Source organism: Pteropus vampyrus, unplaced genomic scaffold, assembly GCF_000151845.1.
Source record: "Pteropus vampyrus isolate Shadow unplaced genomic scaffold, Pvam_2.0 Scaffold275, whole genome shotgun sequence".
NCBI classification, from domain to species: domain Eukaryota; kingdom Metazoa; phylum Chordata; class Mammalia; order Chiroptera; family Pteropodidae; genus Pteropus; species Pteropus vampyrus.
The window spans coordinates 1398010-1409152 of NW_011889056.1; the positions used below are offsets into that span (position 1 = coordinate 1398010).

The 11143-nt window shown below is 42.0% G+C and overlaps 2 protein-coding genes across 2 annotated transcripts in view; one reads left to right on the plus strand and one right to left on the minus strand.

The window, feature by feature from the left end:
• The window catches only part of F8 (coagulation factor VIII), a 116587-nt gene that overhangs the window by 948 nt on the left and 104496 nt on the right, over positions 1-11143 (minus strand). Inside the window, exons 23-25 of the mRNA XM_023520657.1 lie at positions 6044-6188; positions 5529-5677; positions 4643-4819 (exon numbers count right to left, since the gene is read on the minus strand). Of these exons, the coding sequence (XP_023376425.1) occupies positions 4643-4819; positions 5529-5677; positions 6044-6188 (471 nt within the window). The remainder of the gene's footprint in view (positions 1-4642; positions 4820-5528; positions 5678-6043; positions 6189-11143) is intronic.
• Positions 9396-9737, plus strand: LOC105302515 (histone H2A-Bbd type 2/3). The gene has a single exon (XM_011375582.1). It carries the CDS (start codon positions 9396-9398, stop codon positions 9735-9737), a length of 342 nt encoding a protein of 113 aa, XP_011373884.1.

Sequence of the window (11143 nt, forward strand, 5' to 3'; positions counted from 1 at the left end):
TCTCTCTCTCTCTCTCAACTACTTGAAAGGAAGTTGTAAACATCATGTCATTTACTCCCAAATACTTCAGTGTGCCAAAGCTAAAAATAGGGTCATTCTTCTACATAACCAACCACAGAATAACATTATTATACCTAACAAATATAATATTGATATCACAATGATACCCTTTATACAGTTTTTCCAATCCAGAATTTAATAAAAGATCACACGCTGTATTTATTATATCTCTTTGAGTCTCCTTTACTCTAGAACAGACTCCAACTCTCTGGTCATTTTTTGTCTTTCACGACATTGACGTTTTTAAAAGTCCAGGACCATTGCGTTGTCGCATGTCTCACATTCTAATTTTGTGTGACTGTTTTTTCATTATTAGATTTTGGTTAAATGTTTTTAGTAGGTGATATGTCCTTCCTATCATATCACATCAGGGGACACATGATGCCAGTTTGTCCTATTACTCATGATGCAAAGTTTGATCACTCGGTTAAGGTGGTGTTCACCAGATTTCTCTGTATAAAGGTCACCATTTCCCCTTCCTAACAAACAAACAATCGTGGAGTGACTATTTAAGACCATGTCAATATACTGTCCCCCATCAAACTTTCATCCATTGGCTTAAGCATCCATTGAAATTCCTTACAATCAATTAAATAGTATATAGAGAGTTGCAAGCTGATTTCCTCATTTTTTCATTTCTTCTACATTTTTATATCATGGCTGAAGGCAGAGGCAAAGAGACTGAGCCATACACACAATTGTGTTTAACCTTCTGTTTGGAAGAGGTGAATGCCATGTCTACTTAAATTCCATTAGTCCAAATGAGTGCTGTTGCTAGGCCCAAAGTCAATGGTGTTTTCAAGGAAGGAGGGAGTGAAAAATCAAGAACAATAATACCTTTTATCTCATCTGCCATTTTATGTTCATTTAGAAATTCCTTATATTTTCTTGTTCTAGCAATAAGAGGTGATTCTATGTAGGAGGAAGTAAGAGCTTTGGGTGGCTAATTAGGTTTCTTAGTCCAGGAGTACCCTCTACTGTTGATAAAATGAAGTGCAATTTCTTTAACGGGACAGGAAAAGGTTTTTTTTTTTTTTCTTTCGGGTTTTAAAACTTTTTATTTGCATATTTCAAAATTGCGCCTAATTTTATGAACAATAAAGTTGTGCGTAATTTTATGCACGATAAAGTGTATCATTAAAAATGACAGTCTGATTAAACTGCATTTTCCAGCCTGCAGGACACCTTGGAGCAGCTTGATTTTTACTCTAGATTTCACTGTCGTCTCACCCAGCTTCTGCCTTCACCAACATGCAAGTTCTTTTCCTTCTCTGCCAGCCAGACAGGCAGGTGGGAGAGGCAGGTACGGCCTTCGTTGTCAGTAGTTCTTTGATGTGAAAAGGGCAGCACAGTCATTTAAACTTGATCCAACCTCTTTGCATCTTACAAGATTAAATAGCTAAAAGAAGGAAATTAAGAAGGTACGGCTTGTGGAATGTACAGTGCCTATTGGCGGTGCGTACCTCCTTATGATCCATCCACCTGCTTGCTTCTCCTGTTAGTTTCTTTTGAAGGCAGTGGAGTTTTCTCTGGCGTTTCTTTCTTCTTCAATTTCGACTTATCGAATTTTTCAATCTCAGTCATATTGGGCTTGTCAGACCTGGTTCCAGACGAGGTGGAGCAAGGCACACGAACGACTGAGTCGAATCTGCTCAATGGTGGTGGCAGAGTGCTGGAAGAGTTTTGTTTCTTGTGATTTTATGATTCGATTTTGCTTTTACTTAATTTCCACCACGTGACTTTTTTTTTTTTTTGGTTCATCACCAAGCCTCCAATATGTGTATCCCCCTTCACCAAAAGTAGTGACTTTCCAAATCTGCCACTTGTAGGCCCGCAGACTTTCAAGCCATCTAGGGAGTAGATCTATCATCCATCTGTCCCCACTGATGCCACGTAGATCACAGACAAACCAGTCTGTGATCACCCTAAATTCCCGATCCGCAAAACTGTGACCAAGTTCTGGGGTAGTCTGTTACGCAGCAATACCAAACTGGCACAGTGGGCATCCTTTTCTTATTTTCAATCCCAAAGGGAAGCCTTCTACAACATGTGGCCTTTTATGTCTGGCTTCTCTTACTTAGCATGCTTTTGTTAGTTTTTCATTAATAGATGTTTATCCATAGATGTTAGTTTTATCCATGCTGCAGCATGTATCAGTACTTTCATCTTTTTATGGCTGAATAACATTCCATTGTATGGATAGACCGAATTTTGTTGATCCATCAGTTGATGCTCATTTGGGTCATTTTCACCTGTTGGCTATTATGAACAATGCTGCTATGAGCATTCACGTACAAGTTTTCGTTAATTGCTTATTTTCACTTCTTTTGGGTACCTACCCAGCAGTGGAATTGCTAGATCATTTGGTAATTCCATGTTTACCTTATTGAGGAATCACCAAGATGTTTCTTAAAGTGGCTGCCCCGTCTCACCTTCCTATCAGGAATGTGGGTTCCAATTTTTGTATATCTTTGCTAAGACTTTTTATTTTCTGTATTTACAAAAAAATATAACCATCCTAGTGGGTGTGAAGTGATATCTCATTATGGTTTTGATTTGCATTTTCCTAATGACTAGTGATGTTGATGTTCATGTGTTTGTTGGCCATTTGTATATCTTCTTTGGAGAAATACCTATTGAAGTCCTTTGCCTATTTTTAAATTTGGTCGTCGTTTTGTTGTTGAATTTTGAGTTCTCATATCCTAGATACTAGACCCTTTATCAAACATAAGACTGGCAAATATTTTCTCTCATACAGCAGGTTGTCTTTTCAATTTCTTGATAGTGTCCTTTGATATACAAAAAGTTTTCTGAAGTCTACTATATCTATTTTTCTTTTATTGCTTGTGATTATGGTGTCACATCTAAGAAAGCATTGTCAAATCCAAGGTAATCAATATATACCCCTATGTTTTCTGCTAAGAGTTTTATTGTTTTAGCCCTTATATTTAGGTACTTGATCCATTTTGAATTTTTGTGTGTGAGTATGCTATGTAGTAACTTAATTCTTTTGCATGTTGATATCCAGTTTTCCAGCACTATTGGTCGAAGAGACTATTCTTTTCCCATGGAGTGGTCTTGGCACCCTTATTGAAAATCAGTTTACCACAGAAGACATATAGGTTTATTTCAGTTATATTTCACTGATCTATCTTTAGTTATATTTCAGTTATATTTCAGTTATATTTCAGTTATGGACTTCAGTTATATTTCACTGATCTATCTTTATGTCAATAACACACAGTTTTGAGGACTGTAGCTTTGTGGTGAGTTTTGAAATCGGGATGTGTGAGTTCTCCAACTTTGTTCTTTTTCAAGGTTGTTTTGGCTATTCCAGGTCCCTTGTAATTCCACATGAGTTTTAAGATCAGCCCATCCATTTCTGCACAAATGTCCCTTGGGATTTTGATAGGGATTGTTCTGAATCTGTAGATAACTTTGAATAGTATTGCCATCTCAACAATATTAAGTCTTCCAATCTGTGAACCCAAAATATCTTTCTATTTTTTTAGGTCACCTTTAAGTTTTTCAGCTATGTTTTGTAGTTTTCAGTGTATAAGCCTCGCACCTCCTTGATTAAATTTAGCCCCAGAAATTTTATTTTTTTCTGTGCTATCATAAATGAAATTGTTTTCTTAATTTCCTTTTCAGAGTTTCCATTACTAGTATATAGAGACAACTATTTTTTGTGTGTGTGTGGATCATGTATCCTGCAACTTTGCTGAATTCATTTATTAGCTCTAATAGTTTTCCTGTGGATTCATTAGGATTTTCTACATATAAAATTATATCATTGTCAGAGAGAGATAGTTTTACGTCTTTATTCCCAATTTGGATGTCTTTTATTTTTTTCTGGCCTAATTTCTCCTGAAGGATGAGCCAGGTGAAAGGGTCAGTGGGAAGTACCCAGCAGAACTGTTCTAGGTAGAAGAAACAGTATATATAAAAGCCTGTCGTGAGAAAGAACATGCTGTTTTTAGGGAACTGAGAGTTTCTTAGTGTGGGTGGAACTTAGCGAAGGAGCAAGTGACAAGGGACTATACTAGAGAGACTGGCAAGGGTCACATCATTTTTGGTGAAAAAGAAAATAAACGAGACCATAGAGATGAAGTATTCATTCTCTCATAACTCATGAGGTAGCAAGACTTTCTGTCATATCCTCTAATTAGCATAATTTCTTGAGTTATCTAGCAAACCAACATCAAGAAGGAAGATTGTGTGGATCGCTAAAGTTAAAGGTCAGTGAAGCCTGGGAATCTAAGTTGTTGATGAGGGTTCAGACACCATTAAGCATTTGGCAAACAACTCATTCTTCTTTATCCCTCTGATTCTTATCATAATCCTTGATGACACCAACATTCGCGAGGACAATCAACTTTTGGCTCTACTCTGCCCTTTCCTGGTGATTATCCGTCCTTGCTTAGAGTCACTGTGTCCTCCCAGAATGCCTTTCATAATGACCTATTACTATAGATTCTTAGAGAAGTTTACCCTGAAAGTTTGGTCGTATATCGACCTTGCTATGTTTCTAAATGTCAAGCTCTAGGAGAGGTCTTGTGCCTTTCCTATGAGACCAGCATACCTTTACTTTGCCATTCTGAAGAAACAGAGTCCAGTTATGGCCATCTTGACTACTGGAGATGAGGAACTCCTTCACATACATGCTGGTAAGGAGAGATTTCACTCCCTGGGTGGCTATTCCTGTAACTTTCATTGTCTTCTGGAAGTCCACTTGCAGCCACTCTTCTGGGTTATTCACCTGAGGAAGTTAGTTAGACTAGTATCCTGTTGATCACTATTTGCTTCAAGAAATTCCCAAATCCCTTCTTTTTAACCATATCACAACACTTACACTCTGAATTTTAATTGTCTGCTTGTCAGTCTCCCTTTTTAGACTCTAGGGAACTCGAGGGTTGACATTTTTCAGGGTCAGCTATTTAATGGGTGCCCAGTAATGTTTACTGAATTAATATATGAGCCGTATATAGATTGACTAGAGTATCAAAAGTCTGATAATATGTTATACTACCTGTTTTGTTCAAACGAAGACCCTGGAGGAGCACAGAGCATTTTAACTCCATTCATCCCCAAATTGTTCAGTACATGACTGTGACCCTTTCCTTTGAGGAACTGAGAAACCTGCAAAGAGGGCTAATTATTGACATTTCTCTAAGACTGGACTTCAGCTACTACAATTCTTTGACAGATATTAGCTCAGTACTGAATATCAAGATTGTTCCAGGAGGTTCAATTAGGGATTATTTCCCCAATGAATGCTGTGTGCGATCACGTGGCACTACTAAATATCTGTGGGTTTTTCTGCCCATGGTCAACCTTCCTTGACACTCTTTGGGAACAACCAAGTGACAGAATTACCTCTGAAGAAACAGTCAAGGGCTTCCCTTATTCTTCCCCAAACACTACTCCCCACTCCACATCAGTTAAATGGCAAATTTGTTGCCTCTTACCTGGGGTCTCCAGGCATTAGTCCTCCCCTGGAGGTGAAGTCGGGCTTGTGAAGGAGACCAGGTGGCAAACATATTGTTTAAGTAGGATGAGGCAGTAATCTGTGCATCTGATATTGCTTTATTCTCCATTCCCAGTGGGATGCTGCAACCTCAAAGAAATGAAAGGAAAATGTAATCACTGATACTCTAGGGCTGCTGTCATCACGATGTCACTTCCCGGGCATCAACTTTTGCACAGAATCTGTTATTGTTAACATACTCCCTGTCTTAGGGTCAGCTCTGTTCAGCTTTGTTTGACATTGATTTGCCTTGTTAATAGTAGTGTAGGAGGTGCCTGCCCTTGGGGAATCCCATGGTTAGAATAACAAAGTCCTGGGTTTGTCCAGCACTGTGCTGATTTTAGCATTAATAGTTCTGTGTCCTGAGAAATCCTTCCAGTCTTGGGAGAACTAGGATGGTTAATTATCCTACTCATGGTTGGGAGGAGGAAGGATATGGGATGACTTGGCACTTACTGTTTAAATCACAGCCCATCAACTCCATGCGAAGAGTACTGCGGATACTGTAGTGTGTTGGGTGCAAACGGATGTACCGAGCAATAATCGGAGGGTTAAAAACATTGTGTTTTATCCCAGATGAGTCCACGTTGCCAAAGAAGACCTATAGGGAGGGATTAGCACAGATACGTGGAAAGCGAAGACAAAGAGCAATTCTTTCCAATCATAACGTCCTTCTAATTTTGCTTTGTGCATTTCTCAAAAGCACTCAACACTCAAAACCATTCTAGCAAGATGGATGTTAAGATAAGAGTACATGAAGGAGAAAAACACCAAGAAGAAGAATGGAATAAGAGAGATCAGGTCTGGGCAGATGAAGTAGTCTATTTTGAGGTCCTGTAAAAGGCTCACTAACTTTGAGCAAGCCATTTAGGGCTTTGCTAATCCACTGTAGGCCACAGAGCAGTAGCAGCATCACCTGGGAGCAATTAGAGCTGTAGTATCTTGGGCCCTATTCCAGATCTACCAAATCAGAACGTGGAGTTTGAGAAGCACTATTTTAGGGCAGGGTTAGCTGTGAAAGAGGACTAGGGGTTGGCACTTGGAGTGACCTTCCAAGAATAGGGGCTGTGTGTGTGTGTGTGTATGTGAACTGTGGGACTTTAATTAGTGATTCCCTGTGTTGAATTCATGAGTAACATGTTAATATCCAAAAAAAATGTGAGTTTTAGAACGTTGACATGTCTAGATCCTAGAGAAAAGTACATCATTTAAAGGAAAAGGGATACAGTTTGAGAAATGTGGTAGTATTGCCAATTCAATGCCTACAGTTAAAACATGGCATATAGTATACAAAAGTTGAAAACCATCTCTCATAAAATATCTGGTATTCTGTATTTGCTTGAATACTCTAAAATAGGAATCAGTGTAAGTCTGTTACATAATCAGAGTTACAGTATTATGGGAATTAAAAAAATTCTGCCATGTAACAATTTTTATTCCTATGGGATAAAAATATTAGTAAATTTATAGCATTGTCCCAGAAGTCATAGCATTAGTTTTGATAAATATATCTGCTCCACTTTTTTATTCAATTCTTGTGTCTTAATTAGAAACCTTTTTAGGGAGACAATGTATTAATTCAACAAATAGCTAATGGCTACGCAAATTCTAGATTCCATGTATTATGTGCCAGGAACTGTGCTAAGTGGCTTCACTGATGAATTCTACTAAATGTTTAAAGAAAGATTAATGCCAATCCTTCTTGAACTCTTCCAAAAGCTAGAAAAGGAAGACAAACTTCCTAATTTACACTACAAGACCAGTATTACCTTGATACCAAATTCAGACATATATACCACAAGAAAAAAAATTACAGACCAATATGGATGCAAAAATCCTCCTAAGAATTTTAGCAAACTGAATCCAGCAGTATACTATAAATTTACATTCCATGTCCAGGTAGGAATTATTCCAGGAATTCAAGGATGGTTCGACATAAGAAAGTTGATTAATCAATAGCACATTAATAACATGAAGGAGAAAAAACCCACACGATCGTCTCAGCTGATGCAGAAAAAGCACTACACAATATCCAACAACCTTTCCTAATAAAAACCACCCAGAAAAGTAGGAATAGAAGGGAAATTCCTCAACGTAAAAAAGAGCATTTAGGAAATTCCTATAGCTAATGTCACACTCGATGGGGGAAGACTGAAAACCTTTCCCTTAACATCAGGAACAAGACAAGAACATTTGCTTTAACTGCTTCTATTCAAGATTGTAATGGAAGTCCTAGCCAGAACAAGAAGGCAAGAAAAAGAAATAAAAGACATCCAAATTGGAAAAGAAGTAAAACTATCTCTATTCTCAGATGACACATTATATTTTAGAAATCCTTAAAGAATCCACAAAACACTATTAGAGTTAATCAATGAATTGAACAAAGTTGCAGGGGACAAGATCAACATACAAAAATCAGTTGTACTCCTAAATACTAGCAGCAAAAAATCCAAAATGAATTTAATAATTCTGTGTAAAGTAGCATCAAAGGAAAAATACACATAAGAATAAATTTAGCTAAGGAGATGCAAGACTTGTGCACTGAAAACTGTAAAGCATTGCTAAAAGAAACTAAAAATGACCTAAAAAATGGACAGCTATCAGCATTCACGGGTTGGAAGTCTTAAGATTGCTAAGGTGGCAATACTACACTAAATTACCTGCAGATTCAATGTAATCCCTATAAAAATCCCAGTAATTTGTTTTGTAGAAATCTAAAAGCCAGTCCTAAATTCATATGGAATTCAAGGGGCTTCGAATAGGCAAAATAATCTTGAAAAAGGAAAAAAGTTGGAGGACTCACACTTCCCTACTTTAAAACTTAGTATAAAACTGCAGTTTTCAAAACTATGCGATGCTAGCTTAAGGACAGACACATAGATCAATGAATAAAATTAAGAGTCCAGAAGAAAATGTATAAATCTATTCAAGGGTGTTCAAACAGATCCCTGTAGAGAAATGCTCACCTTAGGATTATTCACAACCGCCAAAAGGTGGAAATCACTCAAACATCCATCAACTGATGAGCAGATAGATGCACAACATGTGGTCTAGTGATACTATAGAATATTATTTAGCTAGGAAAAGGAACGAAGTGCTGATTCATGCTAATGTTTGGAGGAACCGTAGTGAGAACATTATGCCAAGTGAAAGCATGCAGACACAAAAGGCCACCTATCTATTGCATGATTCTATCTCTAGGAAGTCTCCACAACAGGCAAACCTCTGTGCATGTGAAGTAAGTTAATGGCTGCCTGGGGTCTAGGGATGGGGAAGGAAAGGGAGTGTTGGAGGGAGAGGAGGGGCGAGGAACCACCTGCCCGGTACCGGGGCTTCTTTTGGGGATGGTGTCAGCATTTTGGAACTAGACAGCTGTGGCAGTCCTCCGACACATTGTTTTTTCCATACGTACCCATCTAGTGCAAAGTGAGTGTACCTTCAAAGAGAGGGGCCAGTGAGCAGGGCGAGCAGGCTGCTGCTGGAGCCATTTCTTTGCAGGCCCAGGCTCCTGGGCCGGGGCGGGGGGTGGGGGATGGAGGGAGGCGGTGGGAAGCAGTGACATAACCATGCATTACCGGCCACGCATCACGGGCCACGCATCACGGGCCACGCATCACGGGCCACGCATCACAGAGCGTGTGCCTCGACCAATGAGGGGCCAGTCCGTGGTCACTAGGATACAGATTTGAGTTTGTGTACCGTTATTTTCGGACGTTATTTTCAGACGCATTGCACTGCATCGCACATTTCAGCATCGCACTGCACTGCAGAGCTAAGCCGATCGCAGAAACCGCAGCCAATATCCAGAATGTCGGGGCGAGGTGGCCGTGGAGGGTCGTCCAGTCGCCGGAGCCGGACCCGTTCCCGCACCGCCAGAGCTGAGCTGTCGTTCTCCGTCAGCCACATTGAGCGTCTCCTGCGAGAAGGCCACTACTCCCAGCGCCTGAGCTCGTCCGCACCGGTCTACCTGGCAGCCATCATCCAGTACCTGACCGCTAAAGTCCTGGAGCTGGCGGGCGAAGAGGCCCAGAAGACCGGCCGCAGGTGCATCACCCCGGAGCTCGTTGACATGGCAGTCCACAACAACGCGCTACTGAGCGGCTTCTTCGGTACAACCACCATTTCCCAGGTGGCCCCCCCCTGGGATTAGTTGTCCCACATGCCCTGTGCCCCCGGGCTTCGGCCCTAGGGCACCAAGCCCGGCACAGTCCGGGCAGCCTAGGCCTGTCTGATACTTTTGACAGTCATTAAAAATTGATAAATTGTTTAAATAAAGTCATGTGTGTGCTTCAGTGACTGCGTGGGAGGGAGGTGGTTGTGGGATGTAACTCGCCGGAGGGATGGGGGTGGTGGGGCTGTGTGCCGGAGGCAGGGGGTTTGGAGTTGGGGATGACGGAGAGGAACAGTCTCTCATGGTAACAGTGCAGGGGGTGGCCCTGGGTGGGAGAGGCGGGCTGCGGTGGCGGTGAGGCGGCGTGACGGACAACGCCGCCATTGCCTCTGAGCAGCTCAGAGCCCGGCAAAGTCCCCAGAAGGATGGTGCTCATTGGGGTGGAGTGCAAGTCCGTGACTGTGGCGTCGAGATAAGGTGAATGTGCAATGACAACCAGGGCCCTGCAGGGTGGAGGGGTGGACAGAGCGGCTGGCCGCAGCTTTGATGGGAAGATTGAGTGATGGTGGGCGGACACAATCAAGAAAAATGCGAAGTTAAATTATTTTTCATATTTAGTGTTACAAACCTATATACTGGGGAAGGTGTGAGCCTGTAATTTGAAGGACTCATCAGTTCTTAAGTGACCTTTCTGTTAGATATCATTTTTATTACATATCTGGTGCTATATATAAACACCCTAACAAGTGCATTTTATTGGCCAGGACTTTTCCTTGTTTATAATTTTTGCAAGTTTTGTAAAAATAAAAAGGCTTTCGATAAAAAAAAGATGCAAAATAGGAATGAAGATCACGCGAAGATGCAAAATAGGAATGAAGATCACGCGAGATCACGAGTTTCCTTACGGCCGTTTTCCGTTAGAGATGCTAGCGGTGCCCTAACAACCTGAAAAACATGTCCCCTAGCAACAGCGGGCGTTACGCCGGGCCAGGCCCCGCCCAAGGAACCAGCTATTTTGCATATCACCAAGGAAACAGCGGGGCGCGGGTCTACCCAGCGTGCGCAGTCACGCAGCCAGCCCGAGCGGGGACGCAGGGCACGTCGCAGCCCGCCGCGGGCACCCGCACGTCTGCCAGGCTGCGTAGGCACGCCCGGAAGCATTGGGAACATTCCGGTTGGGAACATGGCGGCGTCCGCGGGCGGCCTGGGCGGCGGCGCGGGCCCGGGGCCCGAGGCCGGGGACTTCCTGGCCAGGTACCGGCAGGTGTCGAACAAGCTGAAGAAGCGGTTCCTGCGGAAGCCGAACGTGTCGGAGGCCGGCGAGCAGTTCGGACAGCTGGGGCGCGAGCTGCGCGCTCAGGAGTGCCTGCCGTACGCGGCCTGGTGCCAGCTGGCGGTGGCGCGCTGCCAGCAGGCGCTGTTCCACGGGCCCGGGGAGGCGCTGG